Source organism: Aspergillus aculeatus (assembly GCF_001890905.1).
Source record: "Aspergillus aculeatus ATCC 16872 unplaced genomic scaffold ASPACscaffold_14, whole genome shotgun sequence".
Taxonomy (NCBI): Eukaryota; Fungi; Ascomycota; class Eurotiomycetes; order Eurotiales; family Aspergillaceae; genus Aspergillus; species Aspergillus aculeatus.
The window spans coordinates 192,150-211,355 of record NW_017962989.1 but is presented as its reverse complement, the minus strand read 5'-3'; the positions used below and the strand labels follow the sequence as shown (position 1 = coordinate 211,355).

Genomic DNA, 19,206 nt, shown 5'->3' with positions numbered 1-19,206 from the left:
CCATTCTCTCACTGGCTGAGAGCTGCTGCTAGTGAGAGGATCTATTTTTGCGGAGTGGCCACTGTGTCCGTCCGTAAGCTGCTTTGCTGCTGGGCCGAAAATTCGCACAAAATAATGACTGCTAAGTAAGGGCGACCTATGGACCTTGGAACTAGATGGTGTTGGCAATGTCAGACGGGTTGGCGATACCTAGAGCCACAAATTTGCAGATGAGGGGAAATCGTTTTAATCTCCCGGTCAGTCTCGTAAGGAGAATAGTAGTGGGTTGAAACGTTTATCTCGACTATGTGAATTATCATAGTACATGGACAAACGATTTCGAACTTGATTGCTAAGTAGAATAAAATCATCTGGAAACTGACTAAAGCTCTAGGTATGTACTCTGCAAGTATTCGAGAATTAGAGATGGATTGCCCATGTACTGTTCCACCCTTTGTAAGTGCAGCAGCATCTTTAATTAGGTAGGTAAACAGGAGTTGCAGGATAACAATTTTACCTCTCTACTTAGTTAATAGGTTTTACTCATCAAACAATCCGACACTATCTAATTCTATTTCATATTCGAACCATCGTCACACGAGGGCTCAGGAAACGGTATAGTAGGCCACTGGGTACGTAGGGAGCACCAACCTAAGATCTATTTCATTAAGGGAAAGTTATATAATTTCAAAGGGGAATGCAGGTTAGCAGTACGGTTTAAGTATTGCAACCCTCAAAGCGCTAAATTCACATTCTTGAACCAATTACGGCCTCCGATCTATCCTCAAATCGATTGTCAAACGCCGTGGCACAAGGTATCATCATTCTATAGCCGCGCTCTGATCTCCTGGGGAGCCGGCACCGTCTCGCATTCGCCCTCGCCCGAGAAGACCTCCAATTCCTCAACAAGATTGTTCCACAGCCGGTCGGACGTCATCGGTGCCGTGCAATACGGTTCAACGCCGGTCTCCTCCACCAATCGTTCCAACTCGGGAAGCACTGCATCGGCCGCCTGGGCTTCCATCTCGCGCTGCTTCTGGCGCGTGAGGCCGCCCTTCTCCGCATACCAGGCGGAATCCTCCTTGATGATTCCAGCTTCGTACAGCGCCCGTAGCTTGGAATCAATGCCCACCTCCCTAGCGGCTTCGAGTGCCATGCGAGCTCCGATAGCTTGTACCAAGGGAAGAGCCAGAGGAAGAATGGCTCGGTTGAAAGCCTCGCTCCGATGCTTGCCGCCGAAAGATTTGATCAGCTCCCGCGCCTCTGCAATCAAGCCCGCTTCGTGTCTTGCTAGGACACCGTTGGGGTCCTTGGGAGGTGGGACCTGATAACGGCCAATCAGAAGTTCGCTTGCGAGTCCTGTTTTACGAAAGAGTTAGCGTGTGTGGTTGCTTTTGCCCGGTTGCAGGAGACTAGGTACTAAGTAGACTTACGGATGGCTAAGACCCTGACGTCGCCTTCAGCAGTTGCCACTGCACGGAACTCCAGCTGGAAGCGGTTAGCATGCATGATATTTTGTGGAGGTGAGAAATAGCTTACATCAGCCTGGATAATCTGGTTGAAATCATAGTATCCTTGCCAGCCGCAGCCCTCATTTATGAGTTTGAGGCTAGTCTGGAAGTGGTGGATTGTAAGTGCCTTGAAGGTTGTAGCGAAGGCATGGCGGACCCGTGGATCAGTATTCTTCGGGTCGCAATATTCCATTCCAGCGTAGATAAAGAACGCTTGGAGGACATGCGCTCTGGCAATGGCGTGAAGAATGGGAAGATGCTGGGTACGGAAGTTGATGACAGACATCGGCTGCCCGTCGTGCCCGAGGATGTGTCGCCGGAAACTGAATTTGCTGGCGTTGTAAACAGCCATCTTGATCAATGGGATACACCCACCAGCCAGGAAAAGTGTTCCGGGGGGCATGCGGTGAATGGTCGCTAAGAAGTTGTCACGTTCGTTGCGTGACGTCTGCAGGGCGCCCTCCTTGCCACCAAGGAGGGCGGAGAACGGTAGCTGCACGCGGTTGAAGTAGGTCAAGGCATGATCAATCGGGTTCGCACCCGGACGAGGTGGGAAGACCCTAAGTAGTCACCGCGCTTGTTAGTCTCAATATATCTATGCAGGTGGTTCTGGATTAATTCGGATACATACTTCGACGTGATACCGGTGCACATCTTGATCCCGTCCGACATTTGAACGACAAACGGTCGGACTCCTCGATCCTCTCCCTCGACAACAAGTCGGGCTATTACGACTGCAAAAACAGGCAAGCCACTGCGAAGAGAGTTCGGTGGCATACATCTGCCACTGTTAGTCTCAGGGTCGAGGAATGAACTCAGGAGGTGCTCACTTAGCAGCAGCCGGAGAAGGGGTATGTAATTCAAAATTGCCATTGGGCAAAAGGGTTGCAGTTGTTTCGAGATTGCGTGCATCTAAGCCATGCCCGAGCTCGGTGAGCATGAATTGTGCCCTGATCGAGGTCAATTTTATCCCCAGGACTAGAGATGTAGAGAACGCACGAGATATCGAACTTCATCGCCTGGTGTATAACCCACGCCAACTCCGGCTGCGTGGCAGCGAAAGGAGCAACTGTGCCGACGAAAAGATTATACTGGACGCTAACCAGGTTGATTGCACCACCGTCCATAGCCGTGAGCAGGTCGATGTGAAGCTTCCAGAATCTTGGAGTCGTGTTCACCACATCATCCAAGGTCAAGTCTGCTCCGTCTCAATTAGTCCCTTGTCCATGAAGTGACAACTGCAGCGGTGGTATTACTGTATGCATGTGCTAAGGCCCTTGCTCTTTGATATGTGAGTCGCGTCCGCTCCTCGAGGGTCCACGAAAGTGGTGCAGGCTTCATCAGGGCCGATTGCGCCAATTCCAGAGTCGGCCCAGGCTTGAGCCATATTTGCTCGTAGAGCGCACGACACTCTGATGCCATTGTGAAAGTGGTATTTCAGAAGATGTCGTTTGAATTTCCCGAGATGAGGAGAATGACAATCCGCCCAGGACCCATCATCACAGCGAAGGACATCTTGTATCTATACTGCGCTCGATTTGCCTGGCGGGCCAGAATTTAGGGGCTGAGCTGAACAAAGTCCACCGTGAGGACTGACTAGCCAAGTTGATAAGAGATGATAGGCGATTACCGAACGGTCGGGCGATACTAGCGACGCCACGCTCCTGGATAACGAATAGAATGTTGCCATGCACTCCGCGAGCATCCTGACAGCTCAAAAAAGGGGAGAACGCACAACGGTCTCGTATCGGGCTGAATTCCATTGGGACCAACCTGGATTCGACCCGCCAGCCTGGGCCTGCCTAAACTGCTGCCAGATCTTGGGAATTCGGCGTTGAGCGAGAAACTGGACGAATACGGGGCTTTGGACCAGCGTGGCTGGGCCGGACAAAGTTCCAGGCGAGAATGGAGGAGCTGAATCAACCTTCAATTCAGCTACAGCGACCCACGGAAGACAAAGACGAAGGATTCCTAGCAGACCGCATCTTGCTCAAAACAGTGATAGAAATGCTCAATGCTCAGGCAGTCGAGGAAAATACTGTCAAAGTACTCCGTACAGACCGTAGGTACGGTCGAGTGACTCGAGTCAGTACTGTAGTACGTAATTTAGGCAGTAGACAGTGGGCTAGATCTCCGTTGAGAATCGACTAAGAACTTTCTCCGGATTAGTCTCATCCTTAGGCTCACGGCGGTAAGACCCGGAAAGAACTCCTCGCTTAGAGAGACAGACAGAACTGTAGATACTAAATAGCAGATACACATACAGACTAAGATCAGCCACCAGAAAAAGAAAAGGAACTTATACCGCTATATGTGTGTACACTTAATTATGTTCACTGTGTGGCGCCTGCCTGTTTGCTTTCTTAATGCCTGAATCCCACGTGTTTGTTTCTGTTCCCCACATGTTCCCATTCCCGCAAGACCTTTTGGGTATGGTGCAATCAGTATACACACTTCGGCTGTATAGTGTACGCTATGTACTGTACCAATATAGTATCTCACTTGAGCGAATGTATACGTGCACCGATAAGAGACATTTTTATACACTTGATAATTTCTTTGTCTCGCCGAACAGATAGCTATGACCAATGTCTAACTACTTGGTTATATATCAAGCACGTCTCTTGAGACCATTACCCTCTCTTGGCTCCTTAGGCTGCATTCTTGACTTACGCAAGTTAGGTGGCCTATTTGCAATTTCCTAGGCTTGCTCATGAATAGCTTTCCCTCACAGGTCGCCCGTTTAACTACTGTACCACTTTGATATAAGCCTATAACCAATCCAGTGGTGTTGAAGTTATTGGGATCTCTGTCTTCAGTTCGAGGCATGCACTTTTGTGCTCAACCCCACCGCTCCAGTCGGGCCTAGAGCAGCAAGGAAACCCATTCGAATTGCTCGCTGCAGAAGTCCTTCCCAGGTGTTGTCCACAGTAAGCAAGTCTTGCCAGCTCAAGTAACTAACATGGACCTACATATAGCCTCGACATCTCTCTCAATAATCGGAGCTAAAATCACCAGTGCAGTAAGTGCTTTCCTGCACCTATGCGGCGTGGAAGCATGTCCCCAGTACCTCTCTATATTGTCTTCTAGATGCGGCTATTCCGAAAGCGGTGCAGATGATGATGGTCGAAGAGACGGCAAAAAGCTATGCTTTTGAGACAGAGACCATTGACGCGTCTCATAGTCCTTTTTACAGTCAGCCTGAGGGCTTGAGCGCAGCGATACGACATGCTGCTGGTGAAAATCTTTGATCAGCGCCTTTTCTTTATTCTTGTATTAAACCTAATGATCCATTGACAGAGCATGGCGACGTTCAAATACTGGGGGTTTGATAGAGCTGTCTCACTGTCCATTCTTTAACTCGATGACGAATGCTCAACCATATGAGCTCAGTGTGTTGCCCACAGAATCTATGACACCGGCAGGGCTGAATGCATATCAACTGCCAAGTAAAAGAGAAGCATCTCACTCCACAGCCCCCTCCTTCACCTTATCAATATCATTCTCCTGAGTAGCAGCAAAATCCCCAGCCTTTTCACCCCCCTTGACCTCCATATCGCCCCCATGATCCTCGTCCGAGTAGATAGCACAAGCCTCCCCCTGCGAGCCATCACCCGATATCCCGACCTTCACCAGCGACGAATCCGACGACCAGCACGACACCCTCTCCTGAGACCCCATAACCTTCAACTCTCGCTCCTTGGTCTCAGAAACATCAACACCACCATCACTCTTGATCTCTCCCAACTTGTCCCCTCGACCCCCAGCATAGAAAACAAAACTCTTCCTCCGACCACCACGGGTCCCATCAATCCAATCATCCTCATCAACGTCCCCATCAGACCCTGCAGAGGACGAATCCGAAAACAAGACTGACTCCGCATCTTGGACAATCTTTGAGGACTTCTTCTTTCTCTCTCTCTTCAGCTGTGACTGTTGTTGTTCCTTTGGCTTTCCATCAGAGCGAGGTTCGTCCTCTTCGGCAGCGGTAGTAGCAGCGGTAGCAGTAGTGACCTTCATCGAGAATCCCCCTGCGTCCTTATCGCCGTCACTGCCACTCTGAGCCTCGGCAACCCGCATGTCCCTATAATCAAACCCACCCGCTTCGATCTTCAGGTCGAGCTCCTGCTTCAGTCGGTACCATTTCAGCCGGGCGGCGGACTGGGTTATACCGGTTGCTTCGGCGACGGCGGACCAGTTGATCTATGGTTTGAGAGTAGTTGTTAGCATCGCGTAAGAGATAGCCTTGCCGTGCCAGTGAGAGGGGGAGAGTGAGGGATTTGCAGAGGATGAGGAAATGTGAAGTAAATCGCGTGCTCTGATACGCGCGGTAGCTTAGATAGATCAAGGCGTTGGTAGACGGGAGGTTGTAGGTTGAGAAACGGTTATTGATGGCAAGTGAGGCGAGGTGACAATAATACTCACGGTTCTAGAATCTGCATTCAGCAGTATCACGTAGAGGAGGAGGACGTCGGCCTCATGGGTGCGTTTGAGGTCGGACATGGTCTCGTTCAACGAGTTTTCGAAGCGTATGTAGTGTATGATCGGGGTCAGGGAGATGGGGCGAGTAGATTAGTTGTGTGTAGGTGATTTTGAGATGGAGAGAGGTGCGGTTGGTTGCTAAGATGATGAGGCGCGGAGAAGGAGTTGAAGTAGGAGAAGACGGACACGTCTAGTTGATGGAAAATTGAGCGTTTATGAAAAGGCTGGGTATGAAGGTAGAGGAAGGTGTGGACTTTCTTCAAATAAAGTCACTGTGTGTCTGTGTTTATGCTGAGGCAGTAGCTTGTGAATCCAGAGGAAGTGATATTGTTGGCCCGGGCATCTAACGAACGGCAAGATGCAGGTGGTCTACACAATAGATTATTTCTATTGATACCTAATGGGAAGCAAACAGCGACTGAAAGCGTATGCATTTCATGCTAAGTGGGGAAACTAGAAAGGATATATGTTATAAGGGCAAATAGCAAGGCGTTACTTTTTCTTGTATTTCATTAACGCTCCTAACTCCTCATTATGAATCGCTGATTGACAGTCCAGCGTACCGCTCAGCCGACTCCTGGACTGCTTCCACAAGAACCGTATGCGCTCCGCGCGCTGCGTTGACCGCACCGTCGATCAAAGCTTCATGGCCCAAACTGCTGTCATCGACCCCCAAAGAAGCCTTGGAGTGATCGCCCTTGAGCCAGATCTCAGTGATCTCGTCTCGCGCAGGCATGTAAGCGACCACGCACGCCGACAGGATGGACTTGTGCTCGGCCGGATCCGTATCCAGCATCAACTTCGGCGTTGATGAGTTCCCTTCTTCGGCAGCCGCGTCGTCCGAGACGATAGCAGCCACGCCTCCAGCCACGAGGTCCAGGCAGTCAATCCGAGCGTCTGCAATGGCTGCGGATGCCGCGGTGATACACCCGGCCAGGACATTCATCATGCCCCACGGCGCATCGTGCGAGTCTGGTGCATCCCCCCACCACCGGTCATCTTCGGCCTCAAGGATTGTGATTGTAATGTCCAGGCCACTCTTCGGCCACCGTTCCGCGACAATCACGCCTCGGAGCGCAGTCTCGAGGTGAACGCCCAGGTCACGTTCGCTGGCATCCCGAATGTGGCCCTTCCGTTGACGGGCGGCGAATGGCGCGTATTTGACGTGGGTGGTAAGAACGAGGTTTGGCGAGAAGGTCGCCGACCGGGGAAGAGGTTTCGGTCCATGAACGGTGCATGCAAGCTTCAAGGCCGAGGAAGGAGGGATCAGGGACTGAGGAGAGGACCGAGCTGCAGCGAGGGAAGTAGATGGTTCGTATTCAAGGTATGCGGAGCCGGAAGCCGAAGGGATCAATCCCGTCTTGAGGACTAGTCGATAGATTAGCTTCCTGTTCGCGAACTCGTGGGAAGAGAGGAAGCTCTTACAGATCTTGCGCAACTCATTTGGTTGTCTATGACGGCGAGGTCTTTCTGTAGCGGCGCCGGAGGCGGATTTGAGAGAGGAGGCGAAAACCGCAGGCCTCGTGCCGCTAGGCGGCCCATTAATTCTTCGTCTGTCAGTCATTACACATGTCTTTGCATCCCTGCGATCAATTACAACAAGTGATCGGAGGAAAAGCAGCGAAGGGAGGGGCAGATAATAATGATGGGGGTTGATAAAGCGATCCGATAGCTGGCGGTCGAACTGCCCGCAAAGCTACATTCATTTTTGAGAAGGTTTGCATGGTTTGCATGGGTGGGATCGCGGAAGTTCGGCGCCTTTTTTTTCCCCTCGTGGGTTTTTCTTCGGCTTTTCGCTTCGCGCTTTCTTTCTCCTTCTCTTCCTTCTCTCTTCCCCACAACACAATGATTGTTGTGATTTCGACAGCTCAAGCTCTTCAAATGCGAAGCAAAGCATGATGCGTCGTCATCTTTCGAGCACGATACTGGCAACTAACCTGTAAACTGTGAGTATATCTTTTTCCACAACCCAACCAAGCATCACTTGCATGATGAAAGCGATCCAAAAAATCGAAGTTCTGGCGACCTAAACATGGGCCTCGAACAAACATGCATCACCATCTGACCTCAATCTCAAATTCCTGCTTCATGCTCAGTCATTGTACTCTAGTGGACAATTTGCTAATTGTCACCAAAGATAGGATCACACAAACTCAGCCATGTCATGAGGAGTGTGGAAAAACGAAAGCGATTGTAGATGAATTGGTATGTCAGCTTTTTTTTCCCCCCTCGAACCCATCTTTGCCCACGCGCATCGAGTTTCACCACTTGATATGCTTTTTCATGATGAGAAAAATTTATTTTCAGTTCTGCTTCTGCAAATTTTTTGAAGATAACCAAATACCTTACCAAAAACTCCTGATACCAATCATCCTAAACATCGCTTCACCCATGAAGAACAACAAAACAGCATGCTAACAGCTGCAAAGACTTTCTAGGTACTGTAGCAATAACACCAGACACCACATTACCACACCACCTATAGAAGGTAAGACTCATCCTCCCCCATACCCATACACACACAGCCCACAACACCATGTCTATGATGACAACAAGTCAATCCATTCAATGATCTCCCCTCGTGGAGAACCGCCCCTCGAGCCGCGCGAGATCTCTTCCTGATAACACCTACAACACCCTGCGTCGAGCAAATGTACATCATAGGTGGACAAACTGATGCCACGTCTTCTCATCTCCCTTATACTGGACCTTTTAGGAGATCGATCTTCGGACCATTCTCTCATCAGGGAGGAAGGTTGTGGAGCTCTCGAGAGTGTGGATTCCCGTCATTTGTTTTTCCTTTGTACATTTCACCTCCTGTGGGCTTGTGGGATCCTTCGTGGGCTTGGTTTCGCTACGCTTGACTTGTGTCAATGCCTTCCTTCTGGCTCGAAGTTCGTTTTGGACGGCGAGTTGGGGGGTTGGGGTTGGCAGGGGAAGGGATGAATTTACCGGCTTGGCTGATTACTATTCTACTTCGTTCTTTTTGTGATGTAGACATCATCTGCTGGGTATTCATAGCGGTTGTGCTGACAATGTCTGGTTGCAGACCCATTCGATTCTTGAACAAGTCTCGATGCTCTTGTGTGGTGTGTGCCGGATAGTGCTAGGCGTAGATAGCATGGAATATGATCAGCTCCTGTTGGTTTCTCTGCATGATTTGCTCACTGTCTTGGCCCTTTCAGTTCAATGTCTTGCTTTGCTGCAAGTTCATAGACTGGTCTTGCCTCCTTTCCCCCTCCCTGCTACCACTCACTTGATCGTCGTTGTTCAGAAGATGTTTGCATATCTACGTATTTGCTACTTCAGAGCCTTCACGGCCATGAGACAAAATTTCACCAATGCCTGATGGACATTCGACGATCTTCCCCCCTTTCCCCTTTTCCTTCTGCCCTTCGTGCCCATTCTTCTCTCGACCTCGACATTCTATATTATGAAAATGAAAAGAGGACTTTGCGAAAAACATCATTCCATGATACGTATGTATAGCTTAAAGCATATGTACATGTAGAACTAGTCAGCCGAGGATAAGCCTAGTCCTGCAGGAGAGCTCGCTTTGACCATGACAGAATATAAGCTTGTTGATTTTGATGCGACGGTGCATATTTGCCTGCCCTTTTCATTTTTCATGTGTTGTTGGAGGGTGTGAGTTGACATGCGTAATTGCAATAATTGACAGTCGTTCAAGAGAGTATACCAGCAGGATAAATCGAGGATATATATATGAAATACTGTGCGCTGAAACGATATCATGCCACGATCTCTGCCTTCTCTAGTCTTTCACTTGGAGTAGAGGTGCCGTTGCTCGTCATGCTGTAGGGAGCCTGCATTGATTCGCATGTCAGGCTCTCTCCTCTGGTCTCCGAATGGGCTGTGACCCGAAAGAAATACTTACCAAAACTCGCTTTGCATTGCAAATCCTCCACGCAAGATTGCGGACTGTTCCATCAGCTCGAACGACCTCGGGCGCAAATTCCACCCCAAACCTGGAAGAGCCGTGTTAATTGTGCAACAACAAACAATACTGGTGAGATACTCACATTTGGTGTACGGCAAATACAACTCTTTTGGCATACTTGCCGTTTCGTTCCACTTGGCTGCCAAACTGTTCTTCCACTGTCTCGGGTGCTATCTCGGGATCCTGGTCCAAGCAGTTGCGGATCACAGGCAATAACTTCAGCTCAACGGATGCTTGGAGATCGTCCTGATTACTCTCCACGAATTCCTCCTCGTCAAACCGTGCGGTACGGATCTCGAAGGGACGGGAGATCGCCATGACATTGTGCTTGCCGTTATGGTGATAGCGGAACTCAAAGGCTCCCTGGGTCCAGAAGAGCTTGTCGCCAGTAAAGACAACTTCCCCGGTGAAGATATCGTCTGTCTCTCCATCTGGGCGCTGCGAGGCCGAAATTTTCACATCACTGGTCACGATGCCTTTTTCACAGGTTTGGTTGTCGTAGACACCGGCATTTGTGGCGATCCATCTGCCTTGAGAAGAAACCCGCGTGATCTCCCTTGAGATATTGTCGGTGACGCGGTAGAGACCAATCCAATCTTTCTTGCTGTGATTTAAAGGCGCCGTCCACCGGACCTTGATCGGTGCACCGTATTCAAAGACCGAATGTCTTGAATCTTCTCTGCCGCTACGCAGGTCAATCTCGTCAACCGAAGAAGATTCGGTGCCCTCAATCACCAAGGAGTAGTCCCGCGAATCATATCCAGCCAGATCTTCGTCAATGCGGGAGATGGTAACACGAGCAGGATATGTCTGGAACAGGGCAGTTGTGTCCTTCACAAACGTGTTGACACCAGCGGCAAGCTTAGGGCGCGCCGTATCGATTAGTTCTTCAATGAACTCAAATGATTCGTCCACAATCTTATCAACGCTACCATGCAGTTGACGGAGCGAAGGGGGCAGGGATCGTTTGAGGCTCTTGACAAGCCCCGCATCTTGTCGCAGGCTTTGGCCATAGAGCTTCTGCATATGCGGACGCTCCACAAATTGGATGAAAGCCATGCTTAGAACGTGACTTATTAATGCAAGGAAGATGACCGCTCCGCTACTTGTGATCAGAACAGCACCCCAAACCCCTGCCAGACCCAAAACACGTTCGGGATTGTTCAGGAAGCGATAGATACCATTGTACGTCAATTTGTGAGACCCCTGGAAGAAGAAATCACCGTAGAACCAGCCGAACTCGCCCAGAGATTCGTAGATGCTGACCGATGTCCATGTCTGCAGGCAAATAAGCCCTACACCCAGAACATGCCGGAGCAAGACCAGACCATAGCCCCAGTCAGCAGGAAACGTGTACATCTTCCAAGCAGCAGCAATAAAGCTCGCGTAGCACATGATCATACTCAAATGGTACGTGCCCTTCCACTGATTCCAGGCTTCATGAGGGGTCTCGCCATACTTGACAAAGTGCCGAGTCCACGATTTACAGTTTGATTGACGAATGAGGAGGTATCCGATACCGATGGAGAACCATAGTCTCCAGATTGCTGCATTGGCCACGAAGATGAATTGATAGCGAGGTGTAGATGGCGTCAAGACGGTCAGGGCGAATACGAGGAACTGGACCAGCAAGGAAGAACTATCTGTTATCCGATGCAGGTCCAGGTTGTGGAACCCTAGCAGATTGTGGACCGATGGAGGAGGGTTGCTTGTTGGGTGGTTTGTCGCGTGGGGCAGTTGTTCATCAACCGGTGACGAAGGAGGCTCGCTGGCCTGAGAAGATGTGGATACAGAATCTTGCTCCGTCACACGCTTGCGCGGAGGAGGTGGATTGTACGTCTTGTCGATATGCGGGTTCTCGACGAAGACCAAGAACGCAAATTGTGCTGCATGGGCGAGAATGGAAATAAACAGCACTTTGTAGCTTGCTGCCATTAGCGAAATACCGTAGTATCCGGCGTAGCCGACCGAGTACATCGGATGAGGAGCCATCTCGAAAACACCGTCGAACGTCAACTCTTGGTCAATGAGAAAGAAAAAGTCTCCCCAATACCATGCAAAGTCTTTCACCACGCGATGAGCATCGAGTTTAACCCAAAGGTTGAACAGCACTAAAGCAACACCAGACGACCAGCGCACAATAGTCATCAGCACGCCCTCATCAACGGGGTGATGGCTACATGCTATGGCAAAAAGACAGTATGATGTGAAATCACACATGAGAATAAGATCAACGAGGCGACGAAAGACAAGCCAAGTGTTGTACTCGAGGGGGGCCTCGTCAAATGAATAATCGACAGGGACCTTGGTCTCCAGTTCGCGCTTGATTAGTTTATACAGGCTAGGATGGGGATTCTGGTTTGTGGACGGGTTCACAAAGATCTTGGTCTGCTCCGCCCAGCGAACAAGTGTGTTGTGGTAGGATTGATTGTGCAGAAGCCATCCGATCCCGATGTTGTATGCCGCCCGCCAAAAGAGATAGACGGCGGCAAACACTGGGACTTTTGCACCCTGGGGGAGTTGCCATAATAAGAGAATATGGGCACCCAGAATAAATAGAACAATGATATCGGAAAGGTTCTTAGGCTCAGATGGAGACAGGAGTTGAGAGACCATGTCATGTGTTTGAGGCACCGTGAATACTGTCGCATCGTCGAAATGAGGTCAGTCTGCTGCTAGTGGGTGCAGATAATCAAGACATTTCAAGCTAGTCTGGGGGTGGGAGGTAGGGGAAGTGCCACGAACCTGTACCACCAGGGGTGCGGCCGAAGGTCTTCTTGTCCTTCTGTGCATCATCCTTAGCCTCGACCTCGCCAGTAGCAGTGAGAGCCTCGGCGTTTGCAATTGAGTCGGACTGAGAGGCCATTGTAGTCCTCTCGCGAAGCCCAGTCTCACCCAGGTTAGAGCCTGTTGAGAGGCCACGATCCATTGTTGAAATGAGTTTAGGAGATTTGTTGAATTGTAACCGGCAGATGCAGTGGGAACGACAAAAGAATGAATGGAAGGAGAAGGAAGAACAGAAGAAGCAGAAGCATGTGACAGTGGCCGTGACAGTGGGGGAGAATCAACTGGCGGGAAGGCAATGATTGGTCTGACCTCATCCGAGCAATTTCGAATATTAATTCTGAAAACTGCAGTGATTGTCAGGGAAGGAAGTCAAGCTGAAAAGAAAAAGTAGGTGAAAAAAGGCCAGTTCTGCCTATTTATGGTTAATCTAAAATCACAACGCCAAAAAACTGTTGGGAGTGAGACAAAGCACCTAGAGTCACTAGCCATGCCTCCTTCCCCAATTCCCCCATGGCCTGTCTTCGGTTATGGCTTGAGGTGGATCCCAATGCACTGGGGAAAGGGAGGCATCGATGGGACGGACAGGCTGGAATCATTGGTCTAACACCAATCATGACCCTCATCAGGGTCGAGGTGGGATTCAAAGACAGCGCGGGTCGGAATGAGGGAGAAACCCTGGAATTGGATGCATAACAGAAGGGTCCAGTCATTGACCTCCCTGAATAGTGGCATTGCATTATTCGGCACCACAAAGACTAATATATTAGTTCTTGTGGGCGGTAACGGCGGTGTTCTCATCCTCTGTGCTTGAATGGACACTTCTCCTCTCGCTAAGCCTCGATAAAGGCCCTAGTGTCACCATCCACGGTGGAAGATAAAGCTGCAGAAGCGATGTTTTACCTAATGTACCTAGTTATGCAAGCTTTACAGGATTTCTTTACTTTGGTAGAGACCCGAGCACTCTCAAATTGAGATGAGAATCGATGTAGACGAGATATGTCTGGGCTCTTCTTGTGCTTCAGAGGCCAGATGCAAGAATGGGCTCCTTACTTGAACACATTTGTTCTGAAATCAAGTCCCTGCACTATGGAGTCGTCGGTGCTGTACCCAAGGATTGTGATATCATAATGGCCTCTTGGTCCCCGTGAGAGGGTTAGGGTTCTGACATGGCATTCCTGGTCGATATCCCAGTCGATATGCCCCTCATTTGATCCTAGGCATCTCAGGAACTGGGCCTATTTGAATCACATGTAGGAGGCTAGCTCGATAGAGCAAACTTGCAATCTTTCATCCAATCTTCGCAAAATCGAATAGCAGGCTTGTAACGATTCGTTGGGGCAACAAGCCCACTAGCAATACAGTACTCATGAGTAGATTCAAACCCGCATTCTAGGACGACGATGACCTGGTCTCTCAAAAGATTTGTGAGACACAGTAGCATAGCCATAGCTTCATGCTGCAGCCAGAGAAGATTTATCACAACCACGTCCTGAATCATAAGACATGGCCTATCTCCTACCTAGCGCTAGAGTAGTTGCGTACAGATAGGTCTATGCACAAAGAGACTCATACAAAATCGTTAAACGTGCCCCTCTCGTATCAATCTTATCACTGCATCCAGTCCGACACCGCTGGGATCTGAAGGCAGCCCCGCACCAATCGCCACGGGAAGGTTTGTCATCCCTCCGATAAGTGCTGATTATCAAGCAACTTCCCGCAGTCATCGATCCCCGCCACTTTTCCTTCAGTACCACTTCTTGCTGTCAATTGATATCTTGTTCAATTATTCCTGATTACTCTTCATTACTCAAATTCATACGTAGAGATAATCGGAGAGCCGTCATCAGAATGGCCCCTTCTCTCGAGGAGCCGACAACGGCTTACTTCGAAGCGCCTTCCAAGATGGCACCGAATCTTGTCGCTCCCGAACCAGGTTGGTTTCTGTTTTGCGCCGAGTGCAACATTCATGACACTGATTATTCCTCTGCTCATAGAGCACTGCCCTGGTCCTGAATCTGAACAAGCTGGTCAAGGTGATGCTTGTGCCGGCTGCCCGAATCAACAGATCTGCGCCTCCGCTCCCAAGGGCCCCGATCCCGACATTCCTATCATCACCGAACGGCTATCGCAAATACGGCATAAGATCCTCGTATTGTCCGGCAAAGGTGGCGTGGGTAAATCAACATTTACCTCCCTACTCGCCCATGCGTTTGCTGCGAACCCCGAGTCGACCGTCGGCGTCATGGACACAGACATCTGCGGGCCGTCCATCCCCAAAATGATGGGCGTTGAGGCGGAGACCATCCATGTGAGCAACGCAGGCTGGAGCCCCGTATGGGTCACGGATAATCTGGCTGCGATGAGTGTACAATTTATGCTGCCCAACCGGGACGATGCGGTGATCTGGAGAGGACCCAAGAAAAATGGACTCATCAAGCAGTTCCTGAAGGATGTGGACTGGGGTGAGATGGATTACTTGATCATCGATACGCCGCCCGGAACATCAGATGAGCACTTGTCCGTCAACTCGCTGTTGAAAGACTCTGGTGTCGACGGTGCGGTGGTGGTCACCACCCCTCAGGAAGTCTCTCTGCTAGACGTGCGGAAGGAAATCGACTTCTGTCGCAAGGCTGGAATCCGCATTCTGGGGTTGGTCGAGAACATGTCGGGCTTTGTCTGTCAAAACTGCAACACAAAATCGCAAATTTTCCGAGCTACCACCGGGGGCGGAAAACGTCTTGCCAAGAAGATGGGTATTCCTTTCCTGGGCGCTGTACCGCTCGACCCTAGAGTTGGCATGGCATGTGATTACGGTGAAAGCTTCGTGGATAATTTCCCAGACAGCCCAGCTTCAAAGGCCATCAAGCAGGTCGTGCGTTCGGTCGCGCAATTCATTGGGGAGGAGCCGGACGACGTCCTGCCGGAGGACACGGTCGAGTAAAAGTACTGTCTCTTTTCTTTCATGTCTATCAGCGCGGTGCATTTGGGACAGCATGTAAGGGGATTCACACGATTTGCTATCATTCCTGGGCGTTTGGGCATAGATGCAGTTATTCTTGATACCAGATTATTTCGAAGGCACCTTGATCTCTTGTTTACGAACAAAGTATAACTTTTATTTTTATGCTCCCCAGGAGTTCGCCTTAGAGAATTTTGGGGGCGATCTATTGCTTTGGGGGCGGAACGGTCGAAGTAGAATTAGTTTAAATGAGTCCAAAGGATGCAATGCTCACATGAGCCATCATCCTCTTCATGCTCACCTCGCCCCTTCAGTCAACATGGGGTCTGAATAATGCTGATCATGTCGATTGATTGAGGATTTAAAATGCCTGTCAAGTCCCTTCTCTGCCCCGAGCCCCTTGGCATATTGGAACTGACACTCAGTTGACCACTATTGACCCCTCGAATTTCGCCGTTGACTTGGCCTCGCTTGGCTTCGTTTGAGACTTGGGGATTATGAAGCAACTTGGACCCGCTCTACCAACTGCCCGAGGTCGACACATGGAATAACGTCCCTAAAATAGCCTTCATAACTCGGGCAATCCGGAGAGACCCTTGCTGAGGATCTCAACTTCTGCCGAATCTTTGCCGAGAGATTGTTTTAATCCCTTGTCCGACCAACGATCGCGATGTCGTTGCTAAACGCCCGGTGGTATTCAGCCAAGCCCACTGTAGTTCCGGCGGTGTCTCCTGAGTTGAGAGCCTATTTTCTTTACCCTCTTCTTTGCATTTTTCTTTTATCCGGGCCAAATCTTGGGACTGCCTCGGTCATCCATGGTGAATGACGGGCTAGGCTACTTGCGATCGCGGGAGGCGTCTGTCTACGCGGCCTGAGGTCGGATAGACCGGTCGATGGAAACTTGCCCTCTTCTCGAGTCTAGGCCGGAGTCTACCGATATATTAGCAATAGGAAATAGATAGCAGCACTAGCTATAGGATCCAGTTTGTGCAGAACCCATCATCTGCCGGCTGGACCGTGCCATTGACATAAGGTCATTACAACTGGTCGATGATTGACTAGAGAGAGAGTAGAAATCTGTAACACTTCAATCGCTGGGCCTGCTTCAAAAGTTCAAAGAGGGGCAAGGTTGTTTCAGGATTGACGACAGCTGATTGGACCCCGACTCGGGATTCGAGCGGCTGGCGGTTTCAGTGCCTGGAGGAAGTGGCGGAACTGTCCTGCCCGCGAGGTGCCCATTCGCCAGTGCCCCTCCCAGGCGCCTGTCAGGCTGATCAGTCTTTCTCGGCTTTGGCACCCATGGATACGCTGATGCGCTGATGCGCTGATGCGTTGATACCCTTTGCTAACAGGGGCAAATCTTTCGGATTGGCCCATATTTGGCTCTTCCTCGGTGGATTCGTCCTCCAACTCTTGCAATATCGGGTTAAGACCAGCCTACCTCACATTTAAGTGGAACAATGCCACGCTCCAGTGAACCCCATTTCCTAAGCACCATGCGTCAGTTCTCGACTCTTGGGTTCTTGGAATTTTCTGGGCGTAAGTAGTAGGGCTTGGAGATTTTCTCGAGTGATATTCAAGTCCTCGACTTTCTTCGTTCTGTTTTGTAACTCTTTTTGCACACTTATAGACTGCGTGTGTTTCGTTTTCTTCCTGCTGCGATTGACATTGTAGCTCGTTCATTCACTTCTCTTCTGCTATCTTCTTCCTTTCGTTGTGGAAGGATAGCACTCTTTTTTTTTCTCAATATTCCAAGTCTTACTTTTGACTTCCCTCGTCAGTTGGTAGAGGATCACTGGTGCTTACACTCCTCTTCCATCCTTCTTGTCCATACTGGGGTGATTCAGTTATTCTTGTTGTTGTTGGCCCAGTCAGGACTCGGCCCCCATACTTTACCTTCCCCTATAAACTGCGCGCTGTTCCTTCAGGAAAGGAGTCTCACTTTCAATCAAAAGACTACTATTCATTGCGCTCGTTGTTTTGTGTTGTGTTTCTAGACCCTCCTTGACTTGGATGTTCACTCTTTAACAGACTAATCCACATATTCCAACTGAGCTACAATCATGCAGCTCCTCCAGTCTCTCTTTTTGTTCTTGTTCTTCAGTTACAGCGCTGTTTCTTTGCCAACTTCAGGTCGCACTCAGCATAAGGGAAGATCTTACAAGGTCAGTCGGATTCGTCGTGGAGAGGGCGAGTTGCATGGTCCCTCGGCGCTGCGCAAGGCATATCGCAAGTTTGGCATTGTTCCCAGCAACCTCAACATCGAGCTGGAGGACTTCGCCCCCGTCACCACTGTCAAGCACAACGTCGTCGCTGCCAGCGATAACAGCGCCGAGCCAGACCAGGTCGGTGCCGTCAGCGCAACCTCTGTCGAAAGCGATGCCGAATTTGTTTCGCCTGTTGAAATTGGTGGCCAGAAGATCGTCGTGACCTTCGACACAGGCTCAGCGGACTTGTAAGGAGCACCGTTACAGAAGTTACTTGATCGGGATACTGACAAGAGATCGATAATAGCTGGGTCCTGGATACTCGTCTCAACAAGACACTTGATGGTCATACCCAGTACAACCCCGCAAACTCGACCACGTTCAAGGATATGCCCGGCGCAACGTTCAATGTCTCCTACGGTGATAACTCGTTCGCCGCTGGTCCTGTCGGAACCGACACAGTCAACATCGGCGGTGCAATCGTCAAGAACCAGGCCATCGGGATTCCGACTGAAGTCTCCCAATCTTTCATCGAAGACACCAACTCGAACGGTTTGGTCGGCCTGGGCTTTTCTTCCATCAACAGCATCGAACCCCAAGCGCAGAACACCTTCTTCGCTAATGCTGCGGCTAATCTTGACGAGCCTGTCTTCACTTCTGCCATCAAGAGTGATGGCGTGGGCGAGTATGGTTTCGGTCTGATCGATTCGAGCAAATACCAGGGCACCATGGCCAACGTCAGCGTGGATAGCTCCAACGGATACTGGCAGTTCGATACCGCCGAGTTCGCAGTGGGCAACGGCTCCATCCAGACGATCAACAACACGCAGACGGCGATTGCTGATACCGGCACTTCTCTCATGCTGATGGACCAGCAAGTGGTGGATGCTTACTACGCCGACGTGCCTAGCGCCGTGTATGTGAGCAGTGCTGGAGGTTACATCTTCCCTTGTAACACCACTCTCCCCAGCTTCTCGATTGCCATCGGCTCGCAGCACTTGGCTACGGTTCCTGGAAACCTGATTGAGTTCTCCAAGGTTGGCACCAACACCACTACTGGACAAGCTCGTGAGTACTTCCTACCTAAAGGCATAATCAAGCGATGCTTGACTAACAACTCTTAGTTTGCTATGGTGGCATTCAATCAAATTCGGGCGCCTCACTCCAGATCTTGGGTGACGTCTTTCTGAAGGCCTTCTATGTTGTCTTCGACATGCGTGGTCCTTCCCTGGGTGTCGCGGCGCCCGTGTGATTGTCTTCCGATGAGCACAGCCTCCGTTCATCTAACTTACTTAATACTGTGAGAATTTAAAGCTGCAATAG

At 50.1% G+C, this 19,206-nt stretch overlaps 6 protein-coding genes across 6 annotated transcripts; 2 read left to right on the top strand and 4 right to left on the bottom strand.

Annotated features, from left to right (window-relative positions):
* Positions 1 to 622: 622 nt before the first annotated feature.
* Positions 623 to 3,016, bottom strand: ASPACDRAFT_1858567 (uncharacterized protein). The gene is made up of 7 exons (XM_020197621.1): positions 2,747 to 3,016; positions 2,490 to 2,688; positions 2,321 to 2,440; positions 2,122 to 2,271; positions 1,519 to 2,050; positions 1,413 to 1,467; positions 623 to 1,338 (listed from the first exon to the last, which is right to left on the bottom strand). Exons 1-7 carry the CDS (start codon positions 2,910 to 2,912, stop codon positions 806 to 808), a joined length of 1,755 nt encoding a protein of 584 aa, XP_020053445.1. The 5' UTR covers positions 2,913 to 3,016; the 3' UTR covers positions 623 to 805.
* A 1,939-nt stretch (positions 3,017 to 4,955) lies between these two features.
* Positions 4,956 to 5,993, bottom strand: ASPACDRAFT_62811 (uncharacterized protein; the record flags this gene model as incomplete). The annotated part of the gene is made up of 2 exons (XM_020203826.1): positions 4,956 to 5,693; positions 5,916 to 5,993. The coding sequence occupies 2 exons, from the start codon at positions 5,991 to 5,993 to the stop codon at positions 4,956 to 4,958; spliced, it is 816 nt and encodes a 271-aa protein (XP_020053444.1).
* A 393-nt stretch (positions 5,994 to 6,386) lies between these two features.
* On the bottom strand, positions 6,387 to 7,653 carry ASPACDRAFT_1904742 (3' exoribonuclease family protein). Its single transcript, XM_020198812.1, has 2 exons — positions 7,398 to 7,653; positions 6,387 to 7,340 (listed from the first exon to the last, which is right to left on the bottom strand). The coding sequence occupies exons 1-2, from the start codon at positions 7,534 to 7,536 to the stop codon at positions 6,505 to 6,507; spliced, it is 975 nt and encodes a 324-aa protein (XP_020053443.1). The 5' UTR covers positions 7,537 to 7,653; the 3' UTR covers positions 6,387 to 6,504.
* Positions 7,654 to 9,427: 1,774 nt separating this feature from the next.
* On the bottom strand, positions 9,428 to 13,065 carry ASPACDRAFT_80601 (phosphatidylethanolamine N-methyltransferase). Its single transcript, XM_020205681.1, has 4 exons — positions 12,676 to 13,065; positions 10,013 to 12,572; positions 9,868 to 9,958; positions 9,428 to 9,796 (listed from the first exon to the last, which is right to left on the bottom strand). The coding sequence occupies exons 1-4, from the start codon at positions 12,857 to 12,859 to the stop codon at positions 9,722 to 9,724; spliced, it is 2,910 nt and encodes a 969-aa protein (XP_020053442.1). The 5' UTR covers positions 12,860 to 13,065; the 3' UTR covers positions 9,428 to 9,721.
* Positions 13,066 to 14,467: 1,402 nt separating this feature from the next.
* Positions 14,468 to 15,814, top strand: nbp35 (Fe-S cluster-binding ATPase). The gene is made up of 2 exons (XM_020205680.1): positions 14,468 to 14,650; positions 14,712 to 15,814. The coding sequence occupies exons 1-2, from the start codon at positions 14,566 to 14,568 to the stop codon at positions 15,656 to 15,658; spliced, it is 1,032 nt and encodes a 343-aa protein (XP_020053441.1). The 5' UTR covers positions 14,468 to 14,565; the 3' UTR covers positions 15,659 to 15,814.
* Positions 15,815 to 17,739: 1,925 nt separating this feature from the next.
* Positions 17,740 to 19,135, top strand: ASPACDRAFT_45954 (pepsin-like aspartic protease; the record flags this gene model as incomplete). Its single annotated transcript, XM_020201711.1, has 3 exons — positions 17,740 to 18,131; positions 18,191 to 18,951; positions 19,008 to 19,135. 3 exons carry the CDS (start codon positions 17,740 to 17,742, stop codon positions 19,133 to 19,135), a joined length of 1,281 nt encoding a protein of 426 aa, XP_020053440.1.
* Between the last annotated feature and the right edge of the window lie 71 nt (positions 19,136 to 19,206).

Bases quoted from the DNA above. Each gene is read 5' to 3' on its own strand.
- ASPACDRAFT_1858567 (XM_020197621.1), bottom strand. From the start codon at position 2,912: ATGGCATCAGAGTGTCGTGCGCTCTACGAGCAAATATGGCTCAAGCCT. The intron at 2,441-2,489 runs GTGCGTTCTCTA...GACCTCGATCAG, and splicing joins GCGATGAAGTTCGATATCTC to GGCACAATTCATGCTCACCG. The intron at 2,051-2,121 runs GTATGTATCCGA...GTGACTACTTAG, and splicing joins TGCACCGGTATCACGTCGAA to GGTCTTCCCACCTCGTCCGG.
- ASPACDRAFT_1904742 (XM_020198812.1), bottom strand. From the start codon at position 7,536: ATGACTGACAGACGAAGAATTAATGGGCCGCCTAGCGGCACGAGGCCT. The intron at 7,341-7,397 runs GTAAGAGCTTCC...TCTATCGACTAG, and splicing joins AAATGAGTTGCGCAAGATCT to TCCTCAAGACGGGATTGATC.
- ASPACDRAFT_80601 (XM_020205681.1), bottom strand. From the start codon at position 12,859: ATGGATCGTGGCCTCTCAACAGGCTCTAACCTGGGTGAGACTGGGCTT. The intron at 12,573-12,675 runs GTTCGTGGCACT...ACGATGCGACAG, and splicing joins CCGCACCCCTGGTGGTACAG to TATTCACGGTGCCTCAAACA. The intron at 9,959-10,012 runs GTGAGTATCTCA...CGGCTCTTCCAG, and splicing joins GTATTTGCCGTACACCAAAT to GTTTGGGGTGGAATTTGCGC.
- nbp35 (XM_020205680.1), top strand. From the start codon at position 14,566: ATGGCCCCTTCTCTCGAGGAGCCGACAACGGCTTACTTCGAAGCGCCT. The intron at 14,651-14,711 runs GTTGGTTTCTGT...CTCTGCTCATAG, and splicing joins TCTTGTCGCTCCCGAACCAG to AGCACTGCCCTGGTCCTGAA.